At 27.1% G+C, this 16552-nt stretch overlaps 2 protein-coding genes and 1 non-coding gene across 3 annotated transcripts; 1 reads left to right on the plus strand and 2 right to left on the minus strand.

The window, feature by feature from the left end:
* Positions 1 to 4052: 4052 nt before the first annotated feature.
* TRNAH-GUG (transfer RNA histidin (anticodon GUG)) lies at positions 4053 to 4124 on the minus strand. The gene has a single exon. It is a non-coding gene; the product is annotated as a tRNA-His (tRNA).
* Positions 4125 to 7431: 3307 nt separating this feature from the next.
* LOC129317561 (egg cell-secreted protein 1.3-like) lies at positions 7432 to 7875 on the plus strand. Its single transcript, XM_054961905.1, has one exon. The coding sequence runs from the start codon at positions 7432 to 7434 to the stop codon at positions 7873 to 7875; it is 444 nt and encodes a 147-aa protein (XP_054817880.1).
* A 1704-nt stretch (positions 7876 to 9579) lies between these two features.
* Positions 9580 to 10418, minus strand: LOC129308570 (abscisic stress-ripening protein 2-like). Its single transcript, XM_054949769.1, has 2 exons — positions 10184 to 10418; positions 9580 to 10073 (listed from the first exon to the last, which is right to left on the minus strand). Exons 1-2 carry the CDS (start codon positions 10337 to 10339, stop codon positions 9888 to 9890), a joined length of 342 nt encoding a protein of 113 aa, XP_054805744.1. The 5' UTR covers positions 10340 to 10418; the 3' UTR covers positions 9580 to 9887.
* Positions 10419 to 16552: the final 6134 nt, after the last annotated feature.

The raw sequence follows: 16552 nt of genomic DNA on the forward strand, positions 1-16552 counted from the left end.
TAAATCTATTTTTTTATATTTACTCTCATTTAATATGATATTTCATCCTAACAAATATAAAGTAATATATAAAATGGGGACATTTTTAAAAAATAAGTAATAATTTTATCTTAAAAAATTCAAAATGCTTTATATTTTTGAATATTTAATTTTTTTAAAAAATAGTTTAAATTTTTGAATGGAGGGAGTAAGAAATTTTTTTTTTTGTAAAAAGTCTCATAATTATTAAAATTAACCATTTTTTAGATACGTTAATTATTGTGCTAACAAATTTACTTGTCATGCTTACGTTCATAGCATGAAAATTTAGGTTAATTCGTTTGATTAAACTGACAAATTGTTAGATTAGTATTTTAACTATTTTAATAAAATATTTTATTTATGATTAGTTTGATTATAATTTGACTACACTTTTAATAATCAGCTCTTAAACTAGTGATTCGTGTATTATTTTCTTTTAGATTTAATATAATTTTATTTTCTTTTACATGATTTTTAAACAATACTCTCTCCATTCAAAAATGTAAGGTATTTTTTGAAGAGTTAAATGTTAAAAAATATGAGGTATTTTTATTTTTCAAGGTGAAATTATTATCTTTTTTCTTAAAAGTTTTCTTATTGATAATGAATTTATATTTATTATACGTTGTTTAGTAGAGATAAATATGGAAAGATATGGTTAGTTAAAAAGTAGGTAACTACTTTATTGAGAAGTGAGATTCGATTAAAAATACATTATATTTTTTAACAGAGGAAGTACCTTATTTCCAAATTATTTATTTAAAATTTTTTTTACTATACTATAATTTAATATTTTTAATAAAAATTTTATAGTTTCCAATTACTAAATATAAATAATTAATGTTTAATGATCAAAAAATTAAAATAAATAACAAGGGGCAGAGCCGGAAGGTGGTTGTCTCGTGTGTCCGACGTCGTTTTCGGAACTGCAAAAAGCGCAAAGTCGTTTAGCAGAGGATTAAGTAGAATTGAGAAAATTTGATAGGAGACGTATTTGTCGGTGTCGGTGTCCGTGTCGGTGTCGTTTTGAAAGCAACTTTCGGATTCTCGTAAGTATAACCCACGAGCTTTTAGGCTTTGCCTTCATGTATTATAACGCGCGAATTTATGGCGGGCCGTATTTTAATTCTCTGAATCCAAAAAATAAGAAAACTAAATAAATGAAATTTCAAATCTTCCTGCCCGGTCCAGTTTGATTTGCTCTTAGTTACGGAATTGGCTTTGCCCCTCCAGGCTTTTGTTGAACGAGTCTCCGTTGCATGCCACCTAAGATAATCAAGATGATCTAGAGTAATGTTTTATTTTTTATTTTTATTAAAATAAATAATTATAAAAATTGGAAAAATTTTAATAAGTCTTGCTATCAATTTGCATAGTCTAAATTTAATATTAATGATCCAGATTTAATATTTAAATTTTTACAATTTTTATAAATTGATTATTTAAATGCATAGTTTGATATAAACTATTTAACTTGTAATTTGCACTATTCAAAGTATAGATGTTTGAATAATTAATTTATAAAAAATTAAATATTAAATTTACATTTAAAAAAATAAAATATTAAATTTGAATTATCCAGGGATCTTAAATGGGTGCAGCTAAGCCTGCTTTGAGAAAAGCCTTGGGGAGCAAATTAAGCAAGTAATAAAGGCTTTAAAAAAGAGAAAATAACATTTAAGTTCTAAAAGTTTGAATCAATGATAGTTAGGTTTCAACAAAATTTTTTAAAAATAAGATGTAAATATCAATTAAAATGGTTATGAAAATTTTTTTTGTTACAATTTGAGAGTTATATTTAATATTTAAATATATATTTTTAATTAAAATTTTTAAATTTACAATTATTTGAATCAACATTTTCAAGTTATGTCTGAAAAATTCTGTCAAAGATATAACTATAATTAATTTAATGTTTTAGAATCCACCTATCATTTTACTTTAAAGGAAAAAAAAAAACATTTATGCCTCCACGTGCCTATGGCAAACCTCAACAAATAGTATGAAAATTTATTTTATTGGCGCGTTATTATTTCCAAGAGCCAAGGGTGGGGCCAATTTTACAATATATCTAGACTCAATTATTTTTTTATTATTAATTAAAAATAATTTTATAATATAATTAAGAAAATTTTTTAGATAACAAATCATTTATAAAACTTAAAAAATCAAAATAAAAATATAAAAATATCATCTTTGTGATTATCAACGTATTAACTTTGAAGTGTTAAGGCAGTAATTTTTTCAATTATATATTTAGTCTTTAAAGTTTAAATTTTTTCAATTAAGTTTATGAAATTTTATAACCATATAAAGTTATACCATATGTATGTCTAAAATTATATATTTTCAACCTAAACATTTATAAAAGTCAGTCACCTTTGCTTACAAGTAACTTCAATTGATGACAACCCTTTTTGTGACTCACCCAACGTTCCTTTCAATTTATAGGGAATGACTGTTTATGATTATGAAACTTTAGGCATCGACATGATTAAAAAGGATTAATTTTCAGTGATCAAATAAATAATTAAGGTAAATTTATGGGATTAAAAGTTTTATTATCTTAATCATAAATTTATTTGCCACATTAATAAATTATATGGACTATACAAGTTCAAATTATCTAAAAACATCACAAAAGCATGTTATTATTTCTTTACAAGACCCATATAGCGTAGAGATTAATTTTTTGGAGATATATAGAGTAAAAAAATAGGTCCATTCTAACTAAATTTCATTCCCATGTGGCAGATTATTATCGTTTTTATCATCTCATATCCATGCATCATAAAATTTAGAGTACTACAACTTTTAATTCTTCAAATTTATTTTAATTATTGATTTAATCTTTTAAGTTTAATTTTTATTAATCTGATCCCTTATATATATATAAAACTATTATGCAAGTCTTTTAAATTTTAAAATATAAATTAACTCTTAAAATAATTTAATGTATAAATTATATTGGTGACTTGACATGTATTTATAGTTAAATGATAATAAATTGACCCTCAAATTAATTTAATTTTATCAATGTAATCCCTTACATTATGTTTTGTTCTTTTATTTCTTCAAATTTCATAGTCTATTTTTTCTTATCTAAATAATTATTCTTTTTTTTTATTAATCTATATGGCTGCTATTAATGTTTTGTTTTGTTATTTATGTTAACAAATTTTAATAGTGTAACTTCCTTTTTAAACAATGAGGATCAAATCAATAAGCAAAGTAAATTTAAGAGATTATATTGATAAAAATTAAACATGAGGGACCAAATTAATAATTGAGATGAGGGATTAAAAGTTACATTATTTCTAAAATTTTTTGGGACCAGATATACAAGAACCAAGTAAAGTTTTCATTTTTTTCCCCTACCCAAAAATGGGGATATTTTAATTTTTTGAATCCCGAAAATTTACAATTGTCGAATATACTAAAAAAAAAATCAATACATATAGTTTTGAAGGATAAATTTATTTATTTTAACAATTACTTATACGCAACTTCTAATACTTATCTCATCTACCTAACGATGTCTTCTTTTTAAGAGGCTTTGACTTATTTCAATAAACTTGTATTGCACTAATGGAGACATACCAACGAAAGAAGTTACTAATAAGTAATGATCACTGTCAAAGCAGACTTTATATGTTTAATTGTTTCCATAAATTAGACATTGCCATGGTCGAAGCTAATATTTGAGTTTACAAGAAATGCAGAGTTTTGAACCTACTCCACAAAAGTCAACATCAACTAAACCAAGTTGAAACGATATAAACACGTCCTTTTGGTATAATCATTTGGATTTATTGTTGTATTAAATTAGATACTTATTTTATCAAGATAAAAGTTAATGTGTAATTATTTTATTATTAAAATTTTTAATCAACGCAAAATAAAAATAGAATTATTTAATACATTGTGACAGATCTGATTTTCATAATAAATTATCATGTGATTGTGAAATGAATTTAAGTATTTTACATCATTTATTGTAAAAAAATAATCAAAAAACTACATAAAAATAGTGTGGCTGCTGGGATTCGAGCCCAGGTCTCCACGGCCACAACGTGGAATTCTTACCACTAAACTACAGCCACTTCGTTGATCGGTTTATCGTTCCAAATTATATTTATTTTTCAAATGTTAATAAATTAAACTTTTTGGAAGCAACGCTAATTATAAACTAAAATTAATGTGATTCATGTTGAACTTCATCAGTTTTTTCACTCTTTAAAATTTTCTCCATACATTTTATTGGGTTTCATATGCAACTTTTTTGTATTATTCCTTCAACGTTTCCACATGCTTTAACGTGGTTAAAATTATGTCAAAATATTGAAAAATAAGTTCAATAACTAAAAATATGCATGAAATTAAAGATATATATTCAATTATCTTATCTCCCCCCCCCCACAAACACACACAAATTAAAAGTCTTTGGAGTTTCTATTGAAATTCAGTGTGTTTAGTTATTTAGTTATTGCATTTGTCCACCTAAAAATTCCTTTTACATAAAAGTCGAGATAATTTTTGTGAGAAGCAAGATTTCGCTCTTGAAGAAAAGCCTTTTTGAAATGTGATCGAAACATTGTAGAATGGACAATATTGGATACTTTTATTCCTATTTATTTTGTATCATTGACATTACCTTTTTATTCTTGATAGAAAAAATAAAGGCAGTCGCATGTGAAAGAACATACAAATGCAAGGAAGAACAAAGAACACAGAATTTTTACCTCTAAATTGCTATTCTCGCTTCTAAAATGATTATGAGAGCTTGCAATAACAAAATGATTGTGATAGAAAAGTCTACTAAAAATTTGTATGTTTTATACATTAATTAATTAATTTTATTTGGTACAAAATAAAGGGATAATGCAACTTAAAGTCTCTTAAGTTTGTCTCAATTATCAATTTAATTCCTCAAATTTAATTTTTATTAATTTGATCCCTTAAATCTATTTTTATTATTGATTTTATTTTTGTTATTTAAAGATGAGGTAACACTGTTGATACAAATTATAGAATATTAATGACAATTATGTCAATTAATGAATAGAAGTGTAACTATTTAGTATGAAAGGAACAGAGACAAAAATTTAAAAAAATAAAATCTAGCTTAATGAATTATATTGATGAAAATTAAATTGATTTGAAAGCTAGTTTGTTCACATTTAAGGACATATACATATTAAGTCATTAATATACTTTACATGTTATATTAATTTAATTGTTAATTTGTGCTTTAAATCTTAAAAAAAATAATATGATGATTTATTTAAAATAGTGAAAAGGACTAACGTGATAAAAATTAAATTTAAATGACTAAATTAAAAATTGAGACAAATTTGATTGACTGAAGTTTTTTGTTTTTTTCAATCCCGGGCTTGACTGTTAAGTCTGTCAGTGGGCTTTCTGGCCCCTTCAGATGTTTTTCTTCTTCTTGAAAACCCAGCCAATTAACATTTGTAAGAACCAATTGTATTCATATATATAATGAAACGTGAATTATATTTCACTCAAAAAATAATAAAGTGAATTTATAACTCTTTCCCTTGAGATCACAATTATTTTTTTAAATTTTTAAACATGATTATTGAAATTAAAAACCACGCTGTCCTAAAACTTCTATGTATGTCTGTCACGAATAGTTAACTTTCTTATTAGCAACATGGCAGACCTGTGGGCATAAATTCCATAGATATTAAGTTTGTCACTGTTCATCTTGTCCTCCCTAGAAAATCCAGCCCATTAGCAAAAATATCCCAATATTTGTTCATTAATTTTGCGTTGCAAAATTGTACAAACTTTTATAAAGTAGGAAAATGATAATAGAATCCCTTGAATTGTTTAAATGACATTTTAATATCTTAAAATGTCATAATTTTTTTAAAGTTCCCAGAAACTTTGCTATCATTAAAGAATCAGTGTACATAATCAAATTGCCCTAATTTAAATATTAATTATCATTTATAAGTTTTGTTCTAAGATTTACAACTTTTCTTTTTAAAATCGCAAGAATTTAATAGCAATTCACAATTTTGTATTTAAAATCTTTTGATATTTCTCAAGTGTTGCAAATATCAATTGCCATTCACAAATTTTGTTTTAAGATTCACAACTTTTCTTATTGAAATTAAAAAAATTCAACAGTAATTTACAAGTTTGAATTAAGGATAATTTAATCATTTATATTAATTTCTTAATGATAGAAAATTTTTTAAAGACTTCAGGCGTATTATGGTATTTCAAGAGACCAAAATAATATTTATATAATTTAAAGAGATTTTATTATTATTTTTTTTATAAAGTATCACGAGGCCAAAAAGAAAAGACTTACGCGTTACTTCCTATTATATCCTTAACATAAGAAGGCAAATTTAACCATGCTTATTAAAAATTACAAAGTATATCCTAAAAATTGTTGAAAAAGTACACAGCTTTATAATTTTATCAATTTTTTTGCTATCAATAATCAAAATAAATTGTTTTATAGGAATTCAAACCATAATAAATAAATAAGGGATAAAATTAAAAAAAGTTAATTACTCTAACATCGTCTTATACTCCTATATTTCTTTCATTTTTATTTATAAGAGAAACTTTTACTTTTAATTTATTTTTTATATAAACAAAATTAAATTTTTTAATAAATATTTATTACACATTTCCTAAATTATCCCTTAGAATTTCATTATTTTCAGTCACAAGAAGCAACTAATGAAGGCTTGTTAATACAATTAATAAAGGATATTGTTGTCCAATTTTTTTATTTTTAAATACAATTAATATAGTTAACTTATTTTTTTAAACTGTGTGATACAGTTTTTTTTTTCTTATAAAGAAAAACAGAGGAAGTATTAAGATAAAAATGCTCTTATGTTAAAAAACTTTTAAATTTACAACATGAGGGAATATATAGCTAGGGCATATACATACATATATATATTTTTTAAATATACGCTTATAGATAAGTGAAGCTGTGAAGACGTGTCTTCCTTTTTATCAGTATATATATATATATATATATATAAATATATAGGTGAAGACGAAACAAACCTGGAAGTAAAATATAGGATTCAGTTGCAGGAATTCCAGTAGTCTCAAATCTCAACATTAAAGTCCTACTGCACAGCAATTAATTAGCGGAAATTGTAATTATTTAAAAACACTTGTTATTATGCGTTACTTAAAAAAATAATAATGCACACCATTTCATTCATTGCCCATTTATACATCCGTTTCATGTCTCTTCAACCTTCCCATCATTCACCAAACATTTATACATCGTCACCATCATGCTATATATAAAAATCCTACGAAGCTACATCCCCTGAAAGCTATTGAGACACACTATCTAGTCTCTCTCTCTCTCTCTCTCTCTCTGTGATAACCCTAATATCAATGGCTTCGTCCTCTTACAAGCTCTTCACTTTCATGCTCCTCCTTTCTGTTCTGTCTCTAGCTTCGAGTACTACCATTGCTGTACGGTCACGGCCACCGAGCCATCTCGGCAAGATGCTTGCGGCTCGGTTGAAAGTAGCTGGCGGGGACGCGGCTGCCGGCGGGGAACCAAACAAGTGCTGGGACTCGTTGTTCCAGCTACAGGCATGCGCCGGCGAGGTTATATCATTCTTTCTGAGTGGCGAAACGCACTTGGGTCCAGGCTGCTGCCGGGCGATAAGGGTGGTGGGTCACGACTGTTGGCCGGCGATGCTCGGCTCGCTAGGGTTTACTGTGCAAGAGGCTGAAGTCCTGTTGGGATATTGTGACGGCGGAGACGAAGACGAGCCAGGGATACATTCGCCTGAGCCGTCTTCAGTAGTTATTAACAATACAACTTCTTAATATGTTTCCTATATTTCGTCAATAATAAAGTTTCACTATTTCAAACAAAAAAAAATTAAATATGGTCCTTTTGCATTTTCTGTTTTTGTTAGTTTGATACTTTGATGATTTGATCATTAAATCGTCCGGGTTTGGTTCGGTTCTTATTTCTCAGTGTTTGCTTCTTTGCTTTAGTAAGTAAAAGATAAGCCTTTTTTTTTTTTTCCGCCAAATTAGCATGGTTTGCAAATTAATTTACTTACAATTACAATATAATAGGTAAGTCATTATATTATATATAAGAGCCAACAGTAATATTAATAAACTTGCAATGTGAAAATCTGAAACTGTCTGCTAAAATAACGTTGTTTAAAACAGTTTCTCTGAGTAATTAGTGTCACCATCTTATTTTATTTTATTTTTTTGATGATGTCCTTTGATGGTAATTAAGAAAACAAATAAAAAGGTTACAAAATAAAGATAAAAACAAAATCAGCAGGATAAAAAATATTGGCAACTGGAGGCAATATCTTAGTGTTGAAGCAAATGAAGATTTATAAGTGAAAACCATGGATTATTCATATAACCACCCCAGTTTTGTTTAAGTAAGAAATTACAGAGGCAATACACACACCGATTCGGTTTCGCTGTTTGCATTGTTAGCTTTTTTCTTTTCTTTTCTTTAATCACAAAATTATATTATTATAATAAATAAATATTATAAAATTATTATTTTAATATTGAATAAATAAATAAATTTAACTTATTAAAATTTGACTTGAACAATTCATATATAAATTTTGGTTTGTACAGTTCAGAATTATAATAAAAAAAATAACCTGAAAAATTTAAAATAGAGGTTGGGTCTAGCCAAATGAGCTAATTTTTTACCATGCAACAAATCAATATTTAAATTCTTATTAAGAGAAGTACTTATATCTAATACCTGACTATACTTTGAATGATATTATCTCTCATAGATGGATAATTGTGCAAAAAAAAAAGTTACAATTTTAATTTTTTAGTATATTTTTGAACTGTTTAGATCAAATTTTAATAAGTTAAATTTATTTATTTATTAAATATTAAAATAATAATTTTATAATATTTATTAATTATGTGTGGTTTAAAAAAAAAAGCAAAAGAAAGCTAACACTGCAAAAAGGTGGTATTTTGGTGATGAGCACCACGCATGAGCACCGAAACCAAATGCCACAAGCACACATGAGAGAGATTTCTAAATATCTTTTTTTTTTTTTGGCAGTGTTTCCGTGAGCTTCATTTTGGTCTTCTTCTTGGGCTTCTTTCTTATGATATACCATACTAATAACTTTCCTATTAAGAAGAGTAGTTAAAATTAATTAGATGTAAATTTTTTTTTACAACCTTTAAACATTTTGACATTGTAAATAGAGTGGAATTACCTGTATCTTACAGAATTTGTACAGAGATTCGGGTATGTGCATCTTAGAGCACAAATAATTTTACAAATAATATATATATATATATATATATATATATATATTCATTGTCAGTTTATATGTCTTATTTCTTAAATGTTTTAATTAAATGCATAATTTATTTAACTATATGTAAATTCTAAACCGTCTATATCAAATATATATAGATAGCATCATGTACTAGAACAATGCTAGAAAAGAGTTGTCGAATAGAGACAGAAATATGTATTTCATATATATATATATATATATAAAGGAACACAAATAAATGATAAATCACATATATTATTAATTAAATTCCTATACTACACAAACGAAGCATATAAATAACACCAATCAATATTTCAAAAGTAAATCACAAACAATATTATTACAAATCCAAATCTGAATTCAGCTTCTCTCCTCATTTGTTCTGTCACGTGTCCTCTCGTAATATTGTGCAAGGTTACTTTGTGTAGAAACACAGAGTACTGTAATAACCAGGAGAGCATGTATAATAAATCAAGAGAGAAGTATACGTTGAGATCCCCAAATCCATATATATATTTATATATTCATGATAAGTTAATAAAATCAATGAAAGAAGTGATGATGCTTCTTTCCATGAGCCTCTTCATATTTCTTCTTTGCTTCTTTCTTCTTGTGATGCTCGTGAACGGCATATCCACCAGCTCCAACAGCAACAGCTGCTGCGATCTCCTCCTTTATCTTGTGACTGTGTGCATGTTCTGGATCTTTCTTCGCCTTCTTCTTCTCATGCTGCACAAATAGTTTAATTCGTTTCCTCAAATCATTAAACATGATTATGAACAAAGATTATTAATTGCAGATTAATATGTGTATTGAAAGATATATACAGTACTATTTACCAAAGCGAAGGCACCAGCAGTAACAGCTCCTAGCTTTCCAAGACGTTCCTTATGCTTGTGGTGTTTCTCTTCCTTTTTGTAATCAATCTCGCCGGCCGGATTTTCTTTGTGGCGGTGGTTACTGTGGTGGTGGTGGTGGTGATGGCCGTCAGACATGGTGGTTTGTGAATAAGATGTGATTGGTTTTCTTTGGGCCTTCAGTACGATGATATGTGTTTACTGGTTTGGGTGTGGAGGGTTTATGGGGGAAGCTATGCTATTTATAATTCTATCTTTGTTGATAATTTCTTAATGATATTTATTTGTAAGGTTCGTGTGAAATAATAAAATAGTCAGAAACGCGCCAAAAAACAAAACTTCTAGATTAAGAAACATACCATGGTTTGAAATGAATTCTCATATTCTCATTTAATTTATAGTTCATGTATTTTTAAATTAAATTTGAAATTATATATTTTCACTTGATTTTAATTTCCAGTAAATCAACATCAATAACAATGATGCATGTAAGACAGTAATGATTATATATTAGACCAACATAATAAAATAAAATAAAAATACCGAATAGGTTGGCATTTTGCATGAAATCTGATCACATAAATCATACTCACTCCTTATCAATTTATAAAATATTTTTAGATAAAATTACTCATACAAATAAAGCTAATTAAGTATACTTTATAACCTTATTTTTTTAAAATAAAAATATAAATATTTAAAACTGCCCTTTATTTAATATTTCATTTAAAGAGAAAGAATATAATAAAAAAGATAATATTAAAAAATTATCATTAATGAAACATATTTTTATCAGAAAAGTAGATCAAATCTTTTTAACAATAACAGTTTAGACCCTCAAAATATCACAATTTTCATGAAGTCTTTAGAAATTTTTTTATCATTAAAAAATTAACATAAATGATCAAATTGTCCTTAATTCAAACTTATGAATTGTTGTTAAATTCTTGCAATTTTTAAAAAGAAAAATAGTGAATTTTAGAACAAAATTTGTGAATGACAATTGTTATTTGTAGAGCTGATAATTCAGGCGGGCCGAACTTATTCGGATCGGGCTTAAAGAATCATATTTTTTTTAAAAAGCCAATATAGCCAAGCCCGGTCCTAACACCTTCAGGCTTTGGGCTTATTCGGATCGGCCCAAATACCCAAATTTTTTTAATTTTTTTATTTTTTAATCAATTTTAATTTTTAAATAATTTTATTAAGCATAAAATATTTTTTTAACTTAAAAGGAATAAAAAAATAATAACTTATTAACTTTATAGTTAAGTACTTAAATAGCTCTGTTACTATTTTGTTGTATTATGTGCAATTTATTCATGAATGTTTCCTTTACTTGTAAATTGATGTCTTATTTATTTAAATATTTCCCTTATCATAGTTATATAAAAATATTTATATATTTTAATTTAATCATATTATTTTAATTATAATCAAGTTAATTTTAATTCAACTACAGTTAGACCACTAATTTAAAATTATTGTCCTAATTAGTTTAAAGTTTTTAACAACTATTAGATAAACTGTATTTTTTATTTTTAAGAATATGAGAAAATAGCTATCATTATATTATATGAAATAAAATTATTTAATTATGGATAAAATATTATTTTTTTAAATTTTTTCTTTAACTTTTTATATTGTTTAAGTCTTATATATATAAAGGGTATTTACTTTAGTTCATTCTTAATTTTTAATTAAGTCTAACGTAGATGATAATCAAATAATTATCTAAAAATATTAGTTTATTTATTATGTTTGTTTAGTAGTAGAGCTGGAATTTGTAAATGCCCAAATTTTATTTTTAAAATTATTTTTAATTTAAAATTAATTATTTTATTTTGTAAAAATATAAAATATAATTTTTTGGACAAGAAAATAGTTTATATGCCTTAATTTTTCTTAAAAAGATTGAGTCTTAAAGTATAAAAATTAATATTAAAATATATATTTAATTAATTAAATTTGAGATATTTTATTTGATTAAAAATTATAAAAATAAAAAAATATAATATTTTTATTTTTTTAAAATAACTATAGTAATATACTCAAATATATGGTATTTTAAAATAAAATGATATAAAACTTAAAAAATAATTAATATTTATTATATTATATATATTTTTAAAAATATATTTTTTCTATTCGGGTATTTAGGCCAAGCCCGAATCCGATTGAGCTTGGCTTGAATTTTTTTGGGTTTATTGGGGTCGGACTCTGAATAGGCTCGAATAATAAAAAGTTATTATTTTATTTGAGCTTGGGTCTAAATTTTTCAGGCAGGTTCGGGTTGGCCTGTTGAGCTTGACCTAAATTATTGGCTCTAATTATTTGTAATACTTAAGAAACATTAAGATTTTAAATATAAATTTATAAATTACTGTTGAATTTTTACAATTTTAAGAAAATAAGTTGTGAATTTTATAACAAAACTTGTGAATAGAAATTAATATTTAAATTAAAAATAATTTGATTGATAGAAAAATTCTTAAAAATTTTAAAAAAATTATAATATTTTCGTAAAAGAAACTTTATTGTCAATTTTTTATATATTTTGAAATGTTAAATTTGTTATAAAAATCATAATTATATTCTGGGATGCGTGTAATTGTAAAATCATCATAAACGTTACTTTGAAACAGTCAACCATAAGGGAATAATGCAGAAGAGGGGCCACGCGGAAAATAGTGGTTGGAGCTAAGAAATTGTGAAGTTAACACGTCACGCGCTAATCAAGGAAAGGGCGTGTGTGCATGTGTGTAAACATTAAAACATTTATAACAATTAAAAACTTAAAACTGTTGAAATGCTTGTTGGCCAAAAAAAAAAAAAAATTGTTGAAATGCTTTGAAAAATCTGCTCCCAAAAAAAAAGAAGAAGAAAAAGAAATGCTTTGTAAAGATTATCTTTATCTAGCGCGTGAAGTTAACATGTCACGTGCTAATCAAAGAAATGGCGTGTGCATGTTAATTAATATTGTGAAAACATTTATAACAATTCAAAACTTTAAATTGTTGAAATGCTTTGAAAATCTTCCCCCCCCCCAACAAAAAAAAAAAAGAGATGCTTTGAAAAGATTATCTTTATTTGCAATTAAAATATCTCTAATAATAATTGAAATGGGTTAGTCGTTCACTGCTACAAATGACCTTTTACATGACTTAACATTAATATTTTTTTTATCGATTCTAAATTCATTATATAAATAAGGGTGTAGAAAATATAGAATTTCTACACTAATTATCCATGCTGGTGGTTTCTTTTAAAACACTTGAAAGTGTTTCTTTTTTAAATCACTTTCTACACTTTTAGTGAGAGCTTACTAAGAGATTGGAGAGAAGGAGAAAGAGAGAGGGAGAAGTGCTAGAGAGAGAGAGATTTTATTTTTTGAAAAAAATATAATCATTTGTCGCTATAGTTTTATCAAATTTTAATTTTAGTCCATATAATTTTTTTAATATTTTTAGTCTTTATAATTTTAGCAAGATTGTGCTATGTTTGTTCCTTAGATCTCTAATAACATTAAATTAGAAGGACTATAAGGATTGAAAATAATAAAAAAAAATATATAAACTAAAATCAAAATCCAATAATAAATTATAGTAGCAAATGATTGTGTTTTTCCTTTATCTTTTTTCCACTTTTCAAACAAGTTGTAATTAACTGGGACAGAAGAAAGTGTTTCTATACCAAATTAAAATTACAATATATAACCTCCTTGAGGTTAAACCACAATTAATTTAAAATCATAGTAATCTAAGGTTTTAAAAAAAAAATTTCTCAAAATTATTTTATAGAAATCCCAATTTGCTAATTCAAATCTCAAACATAATTTAAGGACTATAAATTAGAGTTAAAAAAAAACAAAAGCTTGGAAATCAATTGAGAATTAAATAATGAGTTTTAAAACTCAAAAATTATTTCTGTGTAGAAAAATGACATGTGCGTTGCGGCTTACGGCTCATGCGCCACGGCGTGTCTCCTTTATGCCATGCGCCGTGGTGCATTACATGAATTTTGAGAGATCAGTGCTGTCATTTGATAGCACAGGGAGCAAACTTCCGACAAGTGCCAAATCTCCGTCCAATGTCCGATTGAGATGGTTTCGATGTCTACACAGAGCTTTCTCCTAGCTCTAGCTAATGGCATAAGTATCACATTTAAACTCATTTTCTATAAGAAGTTGGACACCAAAACCCTATTTCTACCATATTTTTACAAAATCTCTCAAATGGAGTGTCCCAACTCAACCACATGTGCCAATAGCTCACACAAACCATCCGCCCACACTCAATGGACTCTTATGGATTTGTGCAATACACCACACTCAACCAATAATGCTTATTTTACAAAATCACTACTCAAACCCGATTTTCACAAAACATAGAGGGGGAGGAAAAATTGCACAAAATCAACTATTTCATTCATATTTTTCAAAAATACATATGTTTCTACTTACACAAGTATTTTGGCCCTATCCATGGGTTCACAGTAAAAACTCACTAACTCAGGGCACAAAATACACTAGTTGAATACAAAATCATGTAAGTAGTGCACCAATCATGACAATTAATCCTAGTTGTCAAAGACATTAACAAATACATATGTAAATAACAAAAGAGAGGCATATAAAGGATTACTCCACCAATCCTAAGCCTCTATATGTTTTTCCTAGTTCGGACTGATAAGCTAGGTCTTGAAAATATTAAGAATTAAGGGGTGAGTATAACTACTCAATAACCAAGTTTCACTTAAATCTTACAGTTATATATTAATTGTAAACAGATGCAATTAAGCAAATAAACACATATTTCACATAGCACTAGGCCACGGTTCACAAAACTAATAACTATGTGACTGGGCTTGCCATAAAACACCATAACATGTTATTTCACAAAAACATAACATAAGGTTGCAAAAATAAAAACCATGTGCCCTTAACACGTGTCGGACCACAAAACTAACAACCATGTGGCTGGAATTATATACATAATCATATGCCAGCCTTATATCCTCCTATTACCTTTGACACGACACCGGTGGCTATCACGCGGCTACATCCTTCATAAACTAACTTAGCCTTTCACTTGTGAGGAGCTACTAGACTAGGGTTAACTCATTCACTTATGTAATTTGATTTCCCCTAATATTAACAACCATAGGGTGTTGTACCCCTAATCTAACCTTCTTATGAATCGATGGAGACTAGTTAGGTTCGAGTCCCTTATAAAACAAGTAGGACAATCCTTAATCAACCATGGGATAAGGGCTACCTCTCGATTCCAATGGTCAGTGCTAAGGTTAGTTCTTGATTCTAACAGTCACTACCAATACTACGTGGATTTCCAATCAATCTACTCCTCTCCTTAAGCGAACTCCTGCCAATGATCATGTTATGCACATTTCGCACATAATATGCATTTTTCAACAATCATTTCTCAACACATGAACTCACATAACACATATGCTCATAATTAACTCATATTTCATTGCAATTCTCCACCTATAGTAATAAATCACAAGTAATTTCATAAAACATCAAGGGTGGCAAAAATCAAGGTTTTCTTTCAAATAAACCATTTCAAAAATTAACACTTTGCCTATATGCATCATCAATTAAACTCATAAATCATATTTCACAAACACAATTAACACTCAAATGTAAAAATTAAGCTTCCCCTGGTTACCTCAAACCTTTGAGAGGTTAAAGGTTTACCCCTCACTATATCAACTTTCCAAAGCTTCAACAAGCTTGAATGGTGCCAAGACGAACCTCTCTACAACCATATCACAAAGATATCATCATCATCATCATCTAGCTCTTTAAGCTTTATCAATATAAAACTCCTCATACACTATTTTAACTGACTCATAATCACTACTCATTCATACCTAATGGGTTTATTAGGTTTTATTAATGCTTCTTATCATTAATAACACCTCAAATTATCATTAATGTACATTAACCTCTCCCAACTACCTCATAAATGCCAATTTTCGGATATTAAATGCTCCCATGGACCAACCACTTTCAAAATTATAAGTATGGTGTTCCAATACATTAAACAACTCTCATTTTACTTATTTTAACTAATGGGATCAGACCCATACTCCTATGAACAGAAAATCCATCTCCCAACTCAAACCTTACGATAAATCATTACAAATGAGGGAGAGAAAGGAAGAAGAAGGCACTATGATCTTACCTTGGGTGTTTGGGAGCTTCAATCTATCAACAATGAGATCAAAAGTCATGCCCTAGTAGAGCTAAAACTGAGCTCTTCGTTTTCTTCCTCCTTCTCTCTTCTGTTTTCACATAGCTCATGAGCTGATTTATCTAATTTTTGG

Source organism: Prosopis cineraria, unplaced genomic scaffold (assembly GCF_029017545.1).
Source record: "Prosopis cineraria cultivar Desert tree isolate PC_DT_omini unplaced genomic scaffold, ASM2901754v1 PC1, whole genome shotgun sequence".
Classification (NCBI taxonomy): domain Eukaryota; kingdom Viridiplantae; phylum Streptophyta; class Magnoliopsida; order Fabales; family Fabaceae; genus Prosopis; species Prosopis cineraria.